Below are 20,309 nucleotides of genomic sequence, written 5' to 3'. Positions count from 1 at the left end.
CTGTGAATTTTTAAAATTAATTTTCTTTTCTCATCTACACCAACCCTATGGTATCAAGACTGTCCTCATTATCCTCAAAGGGTCTTTCTTGTTTGTGCCTCCTTGTGCACAGGGATTCGTAGGAGGGACGGAGATGAGGGTGCCTGGAGCCACTGCTGTGTGGATTGTGCACCAAATACTGCTTCACCGGCGTCTTTCTCTGGTGGGGTGTGCAAAGCAAGAAACGTTGAACCAAGTGAAGTGAAAGTAAGATCTGACCTGCTCTGTCAGCTGAACTACTTCTAGCAGTTGTTCTCTCCCAGCCTGAGTCTCTCTCTGTCATAGCCCATAGAAATGTGAATTGTGGGTGTGGACAAATGCAGATAGCTTTGGAAGGGTTTGCAGTCCAAACAGCAACTGGGGACAGGGGCTTGATCGAGTCCGACCAGGGAAGACAAGGAATCGGTGAGTGGAGCGGGAGCAGTGTGGCAGCGGCCTGTGGCCTCGGCTCCTGAAGAGCCCGGGCGCTGCCAGCGCTGGGGCTGCCAGCTGTGAATGGGCCTAAGGCAACATGCATTTTGAAGGAGAGATTCGCAGCAGAGCGGTGAGGTTTTTGTCTGAATATTTCTTGGAAGGTTCCCCTGGTCATTTCGTGTCCTTCTCTGAGGACTTTCATGAGGAGAAGTGGCATTACTGCACGCTCAAAGTTGGGAGCTGTAGTACTGATTCATTAATGAGAGATGGAAAGGTCAGGCTGGGAAGAGCCTTACAAGAAAAGCAGCTTATGTTTGGTTGAGTGGAGCAGGCCTGCGACTGGTGACTGAAGGGTAGGGCGCAGTCTCTGAGAGTTAATGGAGTGTTTTTAATGTATAGCAAATGCTCACAGGACCCTGAAAATGGCCTTGAGTGCTCTTTGCCGAGTATCAGCTGTGTGTTTCAGGGCACAGACTGCTCTGAGACAGGACTTAGTCTGGGGAAGGTAATGAGCTGGCTTTTTTAGAAGGACAGGAGGAGCACTTCCCTGGAAGCATGGCACAGAGCCGCAGCCTGCTGCAGAATATCCCACCTCAGCCTGCCAGAGTCCCCCAAAGTGCATGCTTTTAACGTTTGTGATCTGTTGGTTTTATGGTTTTTGCATGGTGCGCTGTGGTGGTTAAATTTCAGCTGAGGTGGGTCAGCGGGAGCAGGTTGTTCCAAAGGTGAAAGGCCACCGAAGAGCTGCCAAGCAGCTCCGCAGGGTTAAATCGAGGGACGATAAGCTGAAATCTGACCTCACTCAGGCTGCAGTTCAAGTGTACAGAGTCTGTTTCTGAGAGGGACCCGTCTACTCTGAGAACCTTCAGCCGCGGGAGGAGGGAAGCCTGGGCAAGGGCTGGGAAGCCCGACCTGCTTCGGCCACACTTGGCACCTACGTTGGCTGCTGGGGACGCTTCTGATGTGGCTCCATGAACATCTTTCTGCAGTGATTAGTGTTGGATTCACAAGCAGCACAGGTCATACACGGGACACGCCTGTCAGAAGAAGTTCGAGAACTGAGGTAGCTACATGGAAAATTTGTATTTATTGGGTAACATGCACTACTAGCAAGATGTTGTTATTGCCATTGATGCAGAAGCTAAATACGCCTTTGTATATTTTTTTCCTGGGCTTTCAAATAAGGGCAGGTTAAGGAATGGTGTTGGGGTGCATATTAGCTTGGTAATTCATTGTCATTTATTAACTTGCACCTGGAGCAGAGAGGCAGGGCGAGTGGAAACTCATATAGTCCTTCCATAAAGCTCTTTACCTTTAAAGACAAAGTCCATATAGTTAGTATTTCTTATCAGAGAATCAAGCACATATGGTGTGAAAGGATTTGTGACTTGGACACACAAGGGGCTTATCTTCAGAGAGAAAGGTAGGCTTTTTTACTTAGGGGCAGCTAACAAGCATTAGTTGTCCCAAGATAAAATGTAAGGACGAGGTGCTTTTGTTTTAATTCTAGATAAACATGCAAAGTCAACCAAATGGGAAGGTAGGACTTAATTTACTGCGTTTACATTGTGATAAATCCACAATGCTTCATCTTTGATATGTTTTTCTCTCTTGTAATAGGTGATATTTATTACTTAACCCCAAACCATGCCTCCTTTTTTTAGAATACGGAGACAAATTCAGACATAAAAGACATCTGAAGCTGTTCCTGAAATGTTAAGAATTTACTATTTTTTAATACAAGGAAAAATTTTGACATAGTCTTATAATAGTAGAATAACTTCGTTTAGAAAGGACCACGGGAGATCATCTTGTCTGATCTGCCTCCCAGTCAAAGTAGGAACAACTCTGAAGTTAGATCCAGTTGCTACTCGTGTAATTCACGTCCTCTTTCTGATACTCTGAATCAGTTTGTGGCTTTTGATTTGGTATGTTCGTCTGTAAGGATGACCTGTAACTTCAATGATATCACTATAACCTTTGCACTTTTTAAGAGGAATTCTTTCCTAGGTTAGTGGTAATTTTTGCCAATGACTTAATGAGGTCAAGATGAGACCTAGAGTTTTCAACTTGTTGGTTTCTTTTTTCTAGTTGCAGCTATACTTAAGATGAAAGATCCCTTTTGAAAGCCTTAGCAACATACATTTGGCAGGGTGAACCAAAAACTAGTAACATCAAACTATGAAAATGGTAAGCTTTCAGTCAGAGGAAGCAGGATAGAAACAAATAGTGGCCTTTACTAAACGTTTGGACTCACCAGTTTACCTAACAAACTGTAACTTCAGTAATTCTACTTTGTCCTTTCCCAGCTGTAATTAAGGGCATAGATACCAGGCTAAACATTTATAAAAAATAAAAGCAGAATAGCAAAGGAAAAAAGTAGGGGTACTGTCAAGCTCTAAGAATTTACTCAGGCAGAAAGGCACTTTAGAAAAATTCTTTATGAACGGTGGTGCTAGGAAGATATGTACCATGAAGTTTGTGGAACTGACCGTTGTGAGTTGAATTAGAGGTTTGGTGTAACTAGGATTACTAGAACTTGGATTCGTTATTTCCTCTTTAATACAGACTCCTGTGCCGTTCCAGATTGGGAGATATGTGTAGCAGAAGTGTTAAATTTAAAATACATTCCAGATATTAAAAGTAATTTTTAATATCTTGGTTTGCTTATTGACAGTAGTTTTCTTTGATACTTTGACACAATTCATCACTAACTGCCTTCCCAGATATTAATATAGCCTGTATCTTAAAATGCTAACCAAGAACTGCTTTTCGGTTTATGTTTATAGCCGTCGGTCTGGCCAGTATACAATGAACCATGACCATTCCAAGAAGACCTCTGATGGAGCATCGTTTGACCGCTCAGGATCTCAGGACTCCTTGGATGAACTGTCTATGGATGACTACTGGAAAGAACTTGAAAACATCCATGAAACCAGAGGAAATAATAATGAGGAACAAGTAGCACTTGTAGTGAAAGAGCCAGATGGTAATGAAATCTATTCTTGTGAATGATCATCAGTTTGCTGATTTAGAGATTTTTCTTTAAGTCTTATTTCAAGAGATGGCACCCACCAAATACACTTAAATCAAAAAGGAGGTCACTCTGCTGAACAGCCACAGTTGAAAATTCTGTTGCCTCTCATGCATATCACCAGAAACGGGCAGTGCCCTGAAAGAGAATTGTATCGGAGATAAGTAAAAGGCTGGTTTTCCTTTAAATGGTATTTGCAGAACATCAGAAGGGTGCCTGTACTTGCAAATCACAACAATCAAAGCTTTATTTGCAGTCTACTGTTAAACTAACTTACCCTTTCACTGTTTGTGTATGTTGTTCGTTATTGTAGCTATTGTGGATAGAAACCTCACGCTTTAGAAGACAAGCCAATGATTAACCGGTTTAAGTTTAGTGAGTAACTTTCTACGCTTGTAACTGTTGTGACTGTTCAGTTGTATTATTTTTGTTTCTCAGAAGCATCAATTATGGGCCACTCCTGAGGGCATGATCTTAGAAGAAGTTGGGCAATTTCTTTATTTTTCTTGTCCTATCAGACAAAAGAGGAGTAATGTCCTTAATTCCACTCTTCTCTCAAAAATTATATTTTAACAGTGCAGTATCTGCCCCTCTCCCATTCTTACAAGAGGCCCACAGTCTCAGTAAATTAAGATGGTGAACTTTGCATGTTGGTATGGCCTCTACATGAGTGAGAAGAATGTGCTCCATTAGCTTTCAAAGGGATTCGCACTTCTGCTTCCCTAGGTGTTTTGAAACATCACCACTGTTTACGAGTGCTCTGAAGAGGGTAGCAATGTGGCGCCTGGAGAAAGCAGCAAGGCTCTGAGCCTGTGTGCCCAGGGAGCAGGGCATCCGACAGAGCTGCGAGGCTTTCTCCAGAGCAGCAGAGCCCATCGTTCTGCAGCGCATGAGCCTCTTCTCTTACCCCAGCTCACTGATGCTGCTATGCCTTCAGGCTCTGCACTCCAAAACCCACCATTTCCTTTTTTATTTATATATAGCCTTCTTCCCCCTAGTTGCTGCTCCAGCTTGAGCTGCTGACTCTGGCATGAAGCCCAAGTGAGTCAGCTCAGTTGAGTTGATCAGCTCGAGCAGGTGTTGCTCTGCCCCACACCTTGCCTAATGTGTAGCGCCTCACTTGGGTATGAGTACTTCTAAATGGGTGGGGGGCAGCACCTGGCTGATGGGCCTGCCTGGGCAGGGCTTGCTTGAGACACGGCCATGCAAAGGCAAGGCAGGGAAGAGATGAGAGATACCTTGCTCACATCTGCTCTAGAGAATGGGTGTAGCCCTTCTTTCCAGCCCTAATAACAAAATCTGAAAGAGTTTTGTCAGAGGCTCAGGATTTGGCCACATAGCCATAGCAAAATTCATACTTAAAATTTTGTGTCAGTTTTCTGAATGCTGTTAATATTCAGGTGCCCACTTGGATGTGCACTTCCCACTTGACTGTGGGAAACTGCAGTCAATAGTGAAGTCAACATGCCAGCTTTGGAGTACTTTTAGTTATCTCATAAATGGAAATGTTGCTTGAACGTTTGAGAGGGTTGTTGGCATTCAGCACAAACTGGGCTGCTACAGACAGAACTTGGTGTTTTAAAGAAAGTATCATTAGAGAGATACTGATTTCAGAAGCAGAAGTTTTGCCATCGGTGACAGTATTTAATAGCTTTCTTTTTCATGTGCAGTGATCTGTCAATAAAGGATAACCTTATCAGCTGTAAGACTAAAGCAACAATTGTTTTGTGGGCTGTCAGCAGTCTGGAGACCATGTCGTAAGAAACGATTAAAAAATAACATTAAGGTGACTCCCGTAGCCTGGTTTGTCCTTCATTAAATTGAGCTAGTGGAAAGCTGTAGGATTAACGTATCAAGAAAAGTGGGCAGAACCATGTCAGTAAAGGAGCTAAAAAGATTGAGGATTGAACTAAAAATCAATGAAGCAGCAATGATCAGAGGCTTTCAGACTTCACCATACACATTTATATCTAGGTACATTTATAAAATGGTATATGATTTAATAGAAGTGCTGTAGATTATTATAAAGATTGCCCCATAGCAATCTAACTATTTTAAAAGTTTTGCTATCATGTGTTAACCCTTTTGAAGCTCTTTAGAAACAATAGCTTTTTTCCAAGTCATGATAGTGTGAGTAATTGTTCTTCATTGTGGATCCCCTTAGTACTTTCCCTGTGAACTGCATTAACTAGATCACGTTATTAACATCCAGTGTGCTTAACAGTCTCGAAAGCCAACGTTTATGCCTTTTCCTCTTTGCCTTGTTCAGAGGGAGAACTGGAAGAAGAATGGCTGAAGGAGGCAGGTCTGTCAAATCTGTTTGGCGAGAGCTCTGGTGACTCCCTGGAAAGCATGGTGTTTCTGTCCACACTGACCCGAACCCAGAAGGCAGCGGTAGAAAAGCGAGTAGAGACTGTCAGACAAACCATGAGGAAAAAAAACAAACAGCACCAGATTCCTGATGTCAGAGATATCTTCAGGCTACAAAACGACTCAAAGGGAAAAGTAAGTTCCTGTCCGTCGTTTGGTTTGATTCTGGCAGAGAGAAGAGAGGGACATGTCGGGGTGGGGGCAGAGGAGAGGGATGCACAGACACGAAAGGGATATTTCCAGAAGATTTGTGTCTAACTTTTCACTGATTTCCAAGGGAATTTTTTACTGAATTTATGGGAATAGCATTGGCCCAGACTTGACATTGCATTAAGCAATTTTAGAATGTAGAAAGAAGTATGTATATTGGCCTTCTATTACTTAAAGGCGATGAGTAAAACAACCACTCCATGGTCAAGATATTAAGCTGAATTAATTTTAATGCAGATGCAAAACTCATGACAACAATCACCCAAAGAGCTACCAAAAGCCCACTTTTATCTTTGGGTGGGAGTGCCCTGCAGCCATCCTGAGGGGTCTGCCAGATAGGGGGCAGTACCTCTTACTTACTGGTGCTCTTGTTTCTTTTTTTAAAAAAAGGAAAAAAAGGGTCATCAACCTAACCTCCTCTATTTTGGCTAGGTCTTTATGCCTGTCAGCTGGGGGCTTAGACCCCATACTAACTCCCAGGGCCTGTGCATGTCGTTAAACTCTGTGTGGGAAGTTGCTCTGCCAGGTCCTGAAGGTTCCCTGTCTCCTCTCATGGGGTATCGAATGGGAGAGTTCCTCTCCCATACACAGGAAAGGGGAAGGAGGGAAATGGAGACTATGATTACAATTCCTCTTCTGTGGAGAAGCATATGTGTCCTGTCTGCTCCCCCAAAAGCAACAAGATCTGCAGCCGTAAGAAGACTCTTGACCTGATGGAAGTGCACAGCTAGCTTATCTGACCTCAGCCCCATCCCTTGTTCTCGCTGCTGCTGCTGCTGCCGTTCAATGCAATGGTAGCCGCGGTGGGAAGCATCACGAAATTTGAGGGGATTTAACTTCCTCCTTCCCCCAACAGCTTCCTCTCTTTCGGCAACTCCTTTCAAATTCAGCAGAGGTGAAATGTAGTGGGGGGAGTTTGTAAGCTGAAATGTATGTTCTGGAGGCACAACTTCCCTTTCACTGTTCTGCTTTCCATGTGGTTGCAGAAGGGATATTAACTCCACAAAAGCTTTCTGGGATCTGATTTGGAATTGACTACACCTAAAAATTACAAGGTCTAATAGCAGAGCAATTTAGGTAAAATATCGTATAGCTTAAAGCAGTATAATTTCCCTTTCAAGTATGTTATTTCAGTAAAGCACAAGAAAGACTTATGTTCTTGTATTTAAGCTACACATTGTAATGTTTGAAAATCATATGCCACAGTATTCAGTAGACTTCTGTCTCTTAAACTACATGTTTTGATATTGATAACATCAGTGAGAAGTAATGCAAACAGACAAATGATTGTAGCCATTTAAGATGTATAAAACAGAAGGATAGAATATTTATTAAATATAGAAATAACTGGGAAAAAAAGAAGAATCCTTCTAAACCTGTCTCCTTGACTGAAATAAAATAATACAAGTGTAAGCCCTCAAACCTATAATGCATTCCTTTCTCCAAAGCAAGATAATGATTCAGAAATCATTGCTGGCGGTTATTCATCTAATCTGTCACAGAAAGCCTGTAGTGAAGTAGCTTCTACAACCTCCCTAGGTAACTTGTTTCAGTGCTTTGTTACTCTCCCATCATTAGAAAGCTTTTTATGTAACAGAAGAGGACTGAAGCCATCTGCAGCTGTATGAAGTCACTCCAGTTTAATAATAGCCTCCGAAAATCCTGTAACCTCCCTTCACCTGGAGGAAGGCAGGAGGAAAGGTAAAACAATAGTGTTGATGTTTCTACTAGATTTCCTGCCATATTCCCGAAGAGCAGTTAGACTTTTGGTACCTTGACAGCTTCACAGTCTGCTGCTACTGCTCTGTGAAACAGTAATAATTTTCTGGGCAGTTACGCTATCTTCTTCCACCTCTCAAGATCCCTGATTTTAAAAAAAAGTAAATATACAGATTTGTGTTGGTAGAAGAAATCTTTAAAACTTGAATTTTTTTTTCTCAGTAACTATGGAGTTATACAGTGCTTGAATAAAATACAATTAACAATTCAGAGTGCTAAACATTCGTTGTAGATTTGAGTTGCCAAAAAGATAATAAAAATAATACATGGGTAAAAATGTATATGGGTATATGTATACCCATATATATATGGGTATAGATTTTCTACATGTTCTGAAATACTTTTTTCTATAGTAGGTGTCATCCAGTTCATGGAATGTGACAAATCTTGAGACTGGGTAGTGCAGCACTGTGGAAAGGAGAAGATGGTTCAAATCTTTTCCTGGTTTGTTGTCTCTTTGAAGTATCCTAGTTTTGCTGTTTGGAATCTAAGCTGTAAGCACAGATATTAATGTCAGGCTGCCCTGCAAAAGGGATGGGATTGTTCTGCAGAGGAGGCAACCATGTAAGATTTTGCAAGACGAAGGAATTTGGGCTGAGTCAGTCAAAATGTCTCCTCCAGATTCCCTTTCCATATCCTTTCCAGTGCAAACTATGGCTTCAGGTCAAAGACTACATTTTCTTATTCTTTGCAACTCTGGCAAATTAAGTCTTATACCCACTTAGCCTTTTAGGAAGAGGGGGAATGGGCTTAATTCTTTTTTAATTACCTATATTTCAGATCCCCTTAGACTTTGGCAAAGGGTCTTCTACTGAAACACACAGGTGTGCTTCTGCATACCCCTGAATTGCAGGAGTATGTGTTTTAATCCTGCACAGAGTCAAAGGCGTTTCTACAACCATGCATTTGGTTTTTATAGACATGCATATTTATTGTTCCTTTCTCAGATCTGTGATGGAAGTGAACCCTCAACTGTGAGAACAAGTGAAAACAAAAATGAAATACAAGATGGAACAAAAGGTAATGCCAAACAACTTCCCCCCACACCCCCACCCCTTTTGGTTTGTAGGCTTTCAACTACACAAGCTACTACATAGGTCCATATTTCAAGTAACTTTTCAGCAAAAGAAAATGGAATTCTTATGAGAAACCTGTTCTGGCCTGCATTGTTGTGGTGTAAAATTTTTAAGTGTGGCTGTAGATAGTGTCCTTTGAGCCATCTGAGAAACCTTGTTTGTTACCAGTGATCGTCTTATAACTGAGTCATCTGGGAGAAGTCTCCTCTCATAGATTATGCTTAGGTCTTTCCTGATCTTTAATTTATCCCTTCTGGTTTATCTCTGCTGCACAGTACAGGAAATGAAGCACTATACATAAGCTCATCAGTGCATACAAGAGAACAAAAACAAATGGACTATAAACATCCAAAAAAAGTGAGAACTGGCTATATAACTGCAGCTCAAAATGAAAAAAAAACAGGGATGGAAGAAAAAAGTTGTTTACCTTTTTAAGGAAAATGGAAAGGAAATAGCATTCGGTGTGTGTAGGACTGGCTTGTGTTCAACAGCACGTGATTACACAAGAGGGGTGCAGTACTCACGGAAGACCCCTCCCTCTAACTGCTAGGTAGGACAGAGCATCACAGAAGTCCTTAGCTGATTCCATCGTTTCTGTTTTGAGAGTATGAATTTTGACGGAAGACTTTGACAAAGCTTTCTGCTGTTCTTCAGGTCCAATAATAAAAGGGTGGCTGCCCTGCATCATCTTAGGTTTCTTCAAAGTAGGGGTTGCACCATGTATACCACCATACCCATCACTGTAGAGATCAGGATATTAACTGGCAGCCATTTAAACTTTACAATACTGCAATTGCTGTTCTGCATTGTTTGTATGTTGGGGTGTTTTTTCTTCTTCCGGGGGACTGGATAGCACATAGGTGTTACGCTGAACCCTATAGCCACTTAAATAGGCAGGCAGGCAGATCAAGTTCTCTACTGCAAGTTACTTAATCTGTAATTAGACTTAGAAAACAGCATCAAACAATACAGGATGTGCATGGAAGTTGAAGTGGGAGAGATGAATATAAACCAGCCCTGAATATCACCAAATCTGTGTGTTTCCAGAAGTGCTGTTAATCCTTCTCTCCCTCACTCTCAGCAAATCTCACTCCAGTAAGAACAGTAAAAAATTGGGAGGACTGCCAGACTGCTGGTTCAGCACAAGGGAAGGAAGAGATGCCTGGTGCTTGTGTCAATAAACTGCACTGTAGGATTCAGAGCTGGAAAATTACCAAGCAATTATTACAGAGTTTTTATCACATCTGGTTCTTTTTTTCCAGTGGCCCTGATGAACCCTTCAGAAATGGGAAGTTCTGAAAGGCAAATCCCATATGCTAGCTCTCCTCAGCCCAGACTGTGATGTGGATGGCAAATGCAGCCTGCTTACATCCTGATACACTTCTGCTCTCGTCAACATGCTGAAGTGGGCTCTGCTCCCAAGATTGGAGCAGGAAGAAAAAATCAGTTCAATTTGCAGTCAAACCATGCAAGTTTGGTGGTGTTAAAAGCACCACACCTGTTTCAGTGCTGTGCTGTGGTCTTTCCTCCAGAATGATGAGCAAATTACTGTTACACAAACAGTGAATGAATTTAAGGCAAAAAGTAAGCAATGCCTGATATTTCAGAGATACTAAATATTTATGAAATCCAAAGACATTATTTTAAAATGGAAACGCCCTTTGACAGAGAAGTAGTACCAGTTTTAACTGAAAAATACGAATATCATCTCAGACATTCTAAAAAGAATCCAAAGCTTAAATTGAGATGTTTTAAAACTGTTAGAGTGAATGACTCTGTTTGGCCCGTCTCCAAAGGTGATGGCTCTGTTCCTAACTTTGTATTTGAATGCTGCATTCCGAAGTGCTTCTGCCAGACTGAAGATGATAACGGTTTGCCCTTAGAGCATATGTGGGCTGTGTGAACCTGTGCTCACTCCTGCTTTCTTGCCAATCCGACACACTTTGTTTCGTGCCTAAACAATGTAAGCAAACTCAGGGAATAATACGAAACCAGTATGTTTTTATTCTTTTCTGCCTGATCCTGCTCAAAAGAACAGTTTAATGAGTTCCTAAGACTTTTTGTTGGTAGATGCATATTTGGGGTTTTTTGGAAGGACCCTCACTTACTGGCTTTAAGTGCCTCTTTGTTTCATGTAGGTACAGAATGTGTCTACAGGAAATGAAAAGAAAATTCAGAATCATGTATTAAGCTGTCAAAAGACATTATCATATTAACAATCCATAACACTCACTAAAGACCTGCAAAGCTAGCAATATGTTCAACAGCTACGAAAGAAAAAAAGTAATTCTCTTTGGATGCCTGTGAAAAGGAGTTAATAACCGTGTTGGTTGAGACATCTCAAGAAATAAAAAGGAAAGAATAAAGGAGATGAAAAGCTAAATACTCGTTAGCTTAAATAGGGGAGCAGCAAAAGTCAGTTTACTGTGGGACTGCAGTTGTCCTTCTGAACACACAGGATTAGCTGCAAGGGAAGAATGTTAGATAAAACCTCTGTGTAGGGGCAACCTCAAAGCATAATGATCTGGCAAATGGATGAAAGACTTACATGTCCTGTGTGTAACATGAAGGAAAAGAGCTGTAATGTTTGCTTCTTGATAGGGAAAAAGACTGAAATGTGGTTGTAGATTTTAATTAGAGTTTGTTTCTGCTTTTCATTTTATATGATAAATAAGGAATCTATGACCGGAGTGACAGAGTGTTAGTGAAAAGATTACAAAGTTTTTTATTTTCTATTTAAAATCATCTATGAATTAGCATTTTAGAGAAATGCTTTGTCAGTCAAAAAAAAAAAAAATCAGCCGTTCTACCTTTCCAATTATAAGTCAAGATCTATCAGCATAGCTCCATCGGGGTATACTCTAGATTCTCTAGCAAAACTAAGAAAAAACAAGGTTGACACTTCCGATATTTCCATGTCCTATTAAAAATAAACCCAAAACATAATCCACACCCCACTCCTGAATAATTCCCATTATTTTATGTGATCTTTAAATAGCACTGTGAACCAAGAGAAGGGTACATGACTAATGTAAAATATGGTTTCCACATCCTTATAGATAATATTTACATTTTTCTGAATCACACTTGCATTTCTCTCATGAAATATTGCATGCAGTTGGCAGGTTGGCAGAACACCAAAGCTGTTTCCTCTTACAGCTGCTTCCTAGTTAACGAATGCACAACAACAGGAGCAAGGCTATACGACCAAGAAGAAACTCCCCACAACAGCAGCATTTCCAGACTTTTAAAATGTGCACATCATTACCAAGACATCTGCTTTACACTGCACCTTCGTATGACCAGAGGACTGAAATAGGAGCTACTGCTTTATTGTTTGTTAACATCAGATCCCTCCCAGGCTGGTAGGAAGTATGTAGGTCACATATAGGCCGCATTAGCATGACAAAAGTCTTGGAGGGATGGGGAACTGTTTTCCTTTAGTTTGGACGCATTAAACAGTTTACATGATGTATACAGATATACACACAGAGAGGCCAAAGATTGGAGCCAGGGATGAAGTTGACCTTGGATATGCTTGGTTATTGAGGTTTCACATATCTCTTTACGAAAGGAGCAGCTCTAGTTTCAGCATCAGCTTAATCTTTAGTGTATGCTCCAGGCATCTTTCGGGGTCTATGGAAAGAGAGCAGAAGCCACCCTGGAAAGAGCAAGTGGTGAGTAACACCCACAACAGGCAAAATTTGGAAATGTTTTATTCTACTTCTCACAGCATTGCTTGGTTGTAAGCAGAGTCAAAGTGTTAACTCAAATCCACCTTCTCTCTCTGGAAGTGTCTCAGCTCTAGATCAATTACATTGACGTGGGAGTGGTTGCATAAAGCACTGTGCCCTACCAGAGAATGGCTGTGGTGACTGCAGCCATTTGCCTGTGTATCAGATCCCCTGAGTTTGGCCCTGGCAGACCAAGGTCATTTTCAGGACTCACTCTAAAAAATATCAGAGACTAGTCTTGTTTTGTGTATAGTCTTTCATTTAGATGCAGATACAATTAAAAAAAAAATTTTGAGTTGGTGTAATCTTTTTTTTTTAAAACTTGATGCTTCATACGTTGTTTGGTTTGTATGCTTGCAGCTCAGCTCTTATGCAGACCACTGAAAGTATCAGAGTAGAGCAGCACTTTCCTGATGCCTTTTCCCTTAATCAGCCTATCTGCAACCTTTCCTGTGCTTCAAGGTTAGATGGTGCTGTAGCTGTAACTATTTTCTGGGAATTTTTTTCTGGCTTGGCTTGGCATAGTTACTCCAGGCCATAGCAAAATTTCCCACAGTGGTGTAAAGAAATTAATCTATTGTGTTACACAATACTCATATACCAAAGCATACGCACTGGTCGTAGTTCTCCTCCTCAACTCATGTCTGTTTCCATCCCACTTCTCCTGCACTTGGAGTATGTTAGCTTTGAACAGGCTGCAGTCTCCTGTGCCTAGGAGCCAGTGGCAGAATCATGGTCCCCTTGAAATGAGCAGGACTGATTTGTTTATATTTGTCTGGTTTTAAGAAAGTCTGAATTTCATCACAAACACTTGCAAGGTATTTGTAATGTCTCGTACAAGGAACCTAGTCCTGGATGTATCCTTTAAGAGGTACTACATCACGAGAGAGATGGTGGAGAGATCAGAATCTTTCTCTGGCTAAATTGTCTTTGATGCTTTGTATTAAATAGTGTTATTTACGATATAATTTTCCTCTTGCTTCTTTCATGATATATTTTAACTTCAGACTGAAAAGCAATGGTTGATTTGCCCTGATATTAGATGACTTCTTTTTCTAAAAGCAGAACTGCCTCTCCCTTTTTTTCCTTCTGTTTTGTTTTTTTTTTAAACAAAACATGTTCTAAATATGTCTAGTGTTTGATTACTTTAAGGAACAAAGAAAGAGAAGTAAGGCCATTGTTGTGTACTTAGTCCTTCCCTGTATCATGGAAACATGTCCAAACAGTTTTGAGGAATCTAGACTCTTCAGACTGAGGTGAGGACAGGGATGTTGGGACAAAGACATGATCTGTGTACTCCCTGTTATTCCCAGATGTTAATGCTTTGGATCATAGAAACATTCTCTTTTGCTTTTGAAATCTTAACAGCAGAAAGAATTGCTGGTTTGGTTGCACGTTGTTACAGTCTTTAAGGCTGGAAAGTGTTTGATGGCAAGAAACTTCTGATGCCAAAGCTGTTTGGCTCTGGAAGATTCTGGGAGTCTGCTGTTTGTTTGAGGTGGATTGCTTTATCTTTTCATAATAGACAAATAGGAGAAAACCCCATGCCTTGGCAGAATTATTCAAGAAGAACTATAAAAGATGGACCCTTATAAGAAGCTAAATTTTCAATTGACATAAAAAATGCAGAAATCAGTGAATTTGCAACCAGAAAGTCCATCCCTTGCACAGCATTAACTTCTACTTGGTTTTAAACTTGCTCTCATGCACTGAGTGATACTCAGTTGTGCTGCAGTTGGTTGTTAGTTTTTTCTACTCTGTTTTCAGGTCCGAAGTTTAGTCTTGGAACTGATGAGCAGAAGAGCCCACTTGAAGACATGCCTTTTTCGGACACTGACATCAATTTGGAGATATCGTTTGCAGAACAGGCAGCTAATCTCAAAGACAGCTCAGTAGGCAAAATGTGCAAGGGTGGAGGGGGTGACACTCTTCTCCCGGTAGGTGTTTCCTATTTATTGCTCTCATTCTTTGTTTTTACTACTGGTACTATTTGGATGATATTTACCTGATAGTGGGTGAATTAGATTTAGAAGAATGTTGTCAGATCCAGCTTCATGGAGATAGACCTTCTCAAGAAAACTCATTTTTGGGAATAGTATTTTCAATAACATGGAAGTAACTACTTTTATGCCTATTTATGCAATTGTCTGTCTGGCAAAATTCACTGTGTGTAAGCAATAATGGACTGGTAATATTAAGCTGGAATAGTGGCTTAGTGGTAGTTGTACACAAACTGTGTCCTTGCTTCATTTATTTACAGCCCCTTTTCCTGTTACCTGAGCTGAGGTGCTTTACCTCTGTAATAAAGATCTCTGTTGTCATTTAAAAAGGGTTGGTGGATGCCTGTAGAAACCTTGTGCATTTATCCAGTGCAGATAGGTGAGGGATGAGAATGAAGAACAGAATGGTCTATAGAAGTCTTAAGGATTACTTTGTGCTCAGTTTTACTTTCCAACTCTTATAAAAAAAGGCTCATTCTGAATGAATCCAAATAAATACAAAAGAAGATCCTCCAAGGCACTTTGTTGTTGATCCTCAGGCATCTCTTTGAGGATCTCTCTCTACCTAACAGTTCATGAAGGTGCAGTTACGTATGACCTGTAAACTGATAACTGGTGTGAAAAATGTCTTTTTTTTTCCTAACAGTGTATGCAAACATGTCTGAGTAAACATAGTGTCTGAAGTAATAATGTTTCACAGTTCTTCAAACACTTAATTTAGGTAAGGACATGTGCAGTTCTTCAAATAGTAATTACCCCATGTATCCTAGTTTAAACATTATAAACCAGACACTAATAGATATTTAGAAATGGATTCTAAAGTGTTTGAGCCATGTTTCTCTAGTGCAGCCTGTAACAAGGAAATGATAGCTATACTCTAACATACATATATATGCATAATACATACTTTAGCTATACTTTTAGCTAGGCTTACGAAGGATTGCTCAAAGACATGGCTATGGGCTTTCTCCGTCGGTGATGAAAGGAGTGGCAAAATGGTAGGAAAAGGGAGGGAGTTACCTGTTTAAATCTAGAATTTGTATTTGTTGCGCCTTCATCATTGGCAGCTATTTTTAAACATACATGTTTGTGCAAGTCAATGAAACCTCAAGGGGGGAAGCTGACTATCTACGATTTATAAATTATGTTTATGTTTCAGTATGTGCCCTTGTAGTCATGTACCATAACCACCAATTCATTTGTGCTATCTCTGGGTTTGTACAGGATGAGAAAATAATTCTGGAGTATAATATATCTTTCCAAATGGAGGAAAGTCTTGTCAACCTTCCTGCTTTGAGTCATGCACACTGCTAATGTCAGGCACAGGCAAGAGTCTTACTTAGAAGCCTGCTGGTGAGAGATGGCGTTAAAAAGCTCTGTGAGCTGGAAAGTCCCTCTCCCTGTCAGCTCAATTCCCTATATTGGTCTCTGACTGCAGCTTCTGAGCATTTAGTGCAGTAGAAATGAGGCATAATTAAGGATCCCCCTTCCCAAAGAAGGGAACCCCTTTATTATTATTTATATGGCAGCCAAATATGTTATTTTGTGTGCATAAGTGCAGAGGGCTTTCTATCCCAATTGTGCATGCATAGGATTATTCATGGACAGCCATTTCCACCGCTATAAATTGCAAAAGGATGCAGAAGGTGGTGGTGGGTGGTTACAAGCAAGACAAAGCCAGACTCTTCTTGAAGGTGCCCAGCAAAAGGACAAGAGGCAATGGACACAAGTGACTACAGGGGAAATTCTGTTTTGCAAAGAAAAAAAAGTCCTCATGAGAGCATTAAGCACTGGAATAGGTGCCCACAGAGGTTATTGGGAGTTTTCAAAATTCAGTTGGACAACACAACGAGCAACCCAATCAGACTTTGAATTTAGCCTTGCTTTGAACGGGCGGTTGAATTAGATGACCTCCAGAAGTCACTAGGAACCTAAATCCTCCTATGATTTTAAGGTCATCTGCTTTTCAACCTTTTTGGGGGATTCTCCCATGATTTAGTCAGTAACAGCAGGCTTCATGATGAAAGAGTTGTACCCTGAAGGAAGCACAGCCTTTGAGCTAAGTAATTTGTTATGACTTGGATTATTCACTCTGCTGCAAATCTCTGCTTTTAGAATTTCAGGCTGCCGAAGGACAAAACAGGTACCACAAAGATTGGTGACCTGGCCCCTCAGGACATGAAGAAAGTCTATTCTTTAGCACTGATTGAATTAACTGCTCTCTATGACATATTTGGGACAGAATTCAAGCAGCAAAAAGCTGTAAAAATCAAAACCAAAGGTGAGTCGATGTTTCATATTCTGAACCAAATGGGTCCATTTTAATCCAATAAAACAAGTGCATCCAGTTCTTTATGATTTTCCAGCAGAAAATTTGTATTAATACATAAATAGTAACATAGGTCCTGAGCAGCATTTAATTATATGCCTTACCTCAAGGCACACTTTAAGCAAGTTCATGCACATAGTCACTCCAGCTACGGGACTGTGCTGTCTGTCTAAGGTTAAAACTCAGGTCAGTCACTGAGCAGGTAAACCAAAGAGTGAAGAAGCGGAACTATCTTAGTAGCGTGCTGTGCAGGAAGAATTGCTTCACAGAAGTTTGTATGTGCTGATATATTCCCTGGGAGGGCATGTGTATGTGCTCTTTGTGGGTATTCTTCTCCTGCTTTCCTGTGCTACTTCTGACCTTTTTGCTTTTGTTGCCCTTGGCTGGAGATGCTGGAAGCCTTTGTCACCTGCTTTCCTCTTCTGTCTGGTACAAACTTCCCTGTGTCCCATTGGCCTTGCCCATCCAATATTTACTCAGGCCATAATGCAGTTTTTATGCTGAATGGCATCATATAAGTGGAAGATTTGAGCTGTTGCAGAGGATGTCAAGACAGCTGCAATGTGTCATTTTGCTCTGCAAGGCATTGGACCATATGTATAATCACAGTGCTTTTCTTGGGAACACAGGACACATGGAAACCAATTTCAAGATGCTAGAGGTTTTCAGTGCTCTGTTTGTTTTCTGTATTTCTGGCTTCTGCTAAATGCTTTACAAGAGCTTGAAATGTGTTCCCAGTTAATCACAAGCCTGCTTTGGCCAAAACCCTATTGTCAAGGTTCAGTGAATGTGACAGTGCAATAGCTCACTTTAAATAATTGAAAGCAACAGAGAGGGTTGAGAGATATAGAGCAAGTTACAATAGATTCTTCAGAATATGCTCTTCGTTTTATAGTAGTAGAAAATAACTTTTTAAATGCAAAAGGCATACACAGAAACAGCTATGAGACCTTGATCCCTCAAATGCATTTTTTTCTTGCAGAAGTGCTTGTGCTTTCACTAATATACAGAGACAAAACACCTTCTTCTCTTGTATTTTGGGTCTTAGTGTTAATTGATTCTTCTTACCAAATTTATTGTTAATTGAATTTCACTTACAGCATTATTATGTCAATGACAGGCAGTCATAAAAAACATTGAATTGATTAAAAATCTTGTTTTTCCCCAAGTTAAAAAAGATGGGCTAGACTCATGGAACTGTTGAGGAAATAGACAATGAGACAATGACATAGAATCATAGAATCATTAAGGTTGGAAGAGACCTCCAAGATCATCGAGTCCAACTGTCAACCCAACACCACCATGCCCACTAAACCATGTCCCTAAGCGCCTCATCTACCTGTCTTTTAAATCCTTCCAGGGATGGTGACTCAACCACTTCCCTGGGCAGCCTGTTCCAATGTTTAACTACTCTTTCAGTAAAGAAATTTTTCCTCACATCCAATCTAAACCTCCCCTGGCGCAACTTGAGGCCATTTCTTCTCGTCCTTTCGCCAGTTACTTGGGAGAAGAGACCGACACCCACCTCGCTACAACCTCCTTTCAGGTAGTTGTAGAGAGCAATGAGGTCTCCCCTCAGCCTCCTTTTCTCCAGGCTAAACAACCCCAGTTCCCTCAGCCGCTCCTCATAAGACTTGTTCTCCAGACCCTTCACCAGCCTCGTTGCCCTTCTCTGGACACGCTCGAGCACCTCAACGTCCTTCTTGTAGTGAGGGGCCCAAAACTGAACACAGTATTCGAGGTGCGGCCTCACCAGTGCCAAGTACAGGGGCACGATCACTTCCCTGCTCCTGCTGGCCACACTATTTCTGATACAGGCCAGGATGCCATTGGCCTTCTTGGCCGCCTGGGCACACTGCCGGCTCATGTTCAGCCGGCTGTCGACCAGCACCCCCAGGTCCTTTTCCACCAGGCAGCTTTCCAGCCACTCTTCCCCAAGCCTGTAGCGCTGCATGGGGTTGTTGTGGCCAAAGTGCAGGACCCGGCACTTGGCCTCGTTGAACCTCATACAATTGGCCTCGGCCCATCGATCCAGCCTGTCCAGGTCCCTCTGCAGAGCCTTCCTACCCTCGAGCAGATCAACACTGCCGCCCAACTTGGTGTCGTCTGCAAACTTACTGAGGGTGCACCCGATCCCCTCGTCCAGATCATTGATAAAGATATTGAACAAGACCGGCCCCAAAACTGAGCCCTGGGGAACACCGCTCGTGCCCGGCCGCCAACTGGATTGAACTCCATTCACCACAACTCTCTGGGCCCGGCCGTCCAGCCAGTTTTTTACCCAGCGCAGAGTACACCTGTCTAAGCCGTGAGCCACCAGCTTCTCAAGGAGAATGCTGTGGGAGACGGTGTCAAAGGCCTTACTGAAGTCCAGGTAGACCACATCCACAGCCTATTCCTCGTCCACTAGGCGGGTCACCTGGTCATAGAAGGAGATCAGGTTGGTCAAGCAGGCCCTGCCTCTCATGAACCCGTGCTGGCTGGGCCTGATGCCCTGGTTGTCCCGCACCTGCCTTGTGAGCGCCCTCAAGATGAACCGCCCCATAATCTTCCCCGGCAGATTATGTCACCTTTTCTGCCAAAAAAATCTGCTTTTGCAATGTAATGCCTTCAGTGCCTTGTTGCTCTACCTGACCCTCACCTCTTCACTCCTGAAGTGCTGCTTGGCCTATTGATTCATACAATGGTGGATCTATTGGCTGTTCCCCTTTGTGCTTGAGTACGTAAAGACGATGAAAATGTAATTCTTCTGTGGAATGTTGTGCTGTGCCCAGCCCTGCCTTTCTATTGACCTCCTACAGTTTGTTTCTCCAACTTCTCAGTTGAAACTTTTTTTATTGACAAGATCTTCAAGATGATAAAACTATGGGGTATGGATATTGAGCGTATGTATGAGTCTGTACATATTTTATTGGTAGACTTTTTATGCTGATAGACATACAAGAACTCCCTGATTTGACACTGAAACTGATGTTTCTTTGACGTATATCACATTCCCTCAAGGGCTGACATCTTTTTAGTAATTACAGCTGTTCTGTGCTCAATATTGGCATGGCATCATACCAAGCAGGAGTTTTTAGCTACATGTAGTGTTATATGCTGTTTCAGAAAAATTGCACGTACAGCAACTACCAGTACTTCTGACAGAGAAGTTCTATGTCAGCAAACTTGGGGTTAGTAGTTGCTGGTATAGCTCTCTTTTAATGGTCATTCACTTCTATTCAACTGGGCCACAAACACATGGGAGTCCCATTTACTTGAAGACTAAGGCTAGTTTTGCATCAGGGCTAGATTAACAGACTAGATTCCATTTTTTTTTTAATT

General features: G+C 41.6%; 1 protein-coding gene across 1 annotated transcript in view; it reads left to right on the top strand.

Annotated features, from left to right (window-relative positions):
* Positions 1-3,204: 3,204 nt before the first annotated feature.
* The window catches only part of ARHGAP18 (Rho GTPase activating protein 18), a 41,483-nt gene continuing 24,378 nt past the window's right edge, over positions 3,205-20,309 (top strand). The window contains exons 1-5 of the mRNA XM_009319129.1: positions 3,205-3,442; positions 5,757-5,992; positions 8,794-8,866; positions 14,424-14,593; positions 16,772-16,937. Of these exons, the coding sequence (XP_009317404.1) occupies positions 3,205-3,442; positions 5,757-5,992; positions 8,794-8,866; positions 14,424-14,593; positions 16,772-16,937 (883 nt within the window). The remainder of the gene's footprint in view (positions 3,443-5,756; positions 5,993-8,793; positions 8,867-14,423; positions 14,594-16,771; positions 16,938-20,309) is intronic.

Source organism: Pygoscelis adeliae, unplaced genomic scaffold (assembly GCF_000699105.1).
Source record: "Pygoscelis adeliae isolate BGI_AS28 unplaced genomic scaffold, ASM69910v1 Scaffold172, whole genome shotgun sequence".
Lineage (NCBI taxonomy): Eukaryota > Metazoa > Chordata > Aves > Sphenisciformes > Spheniscidae > Pygoscelis > Pygoscelis adeliae.
This window is presented reverse-complemented; position numbering and strand designations above follow the sequence as displayed.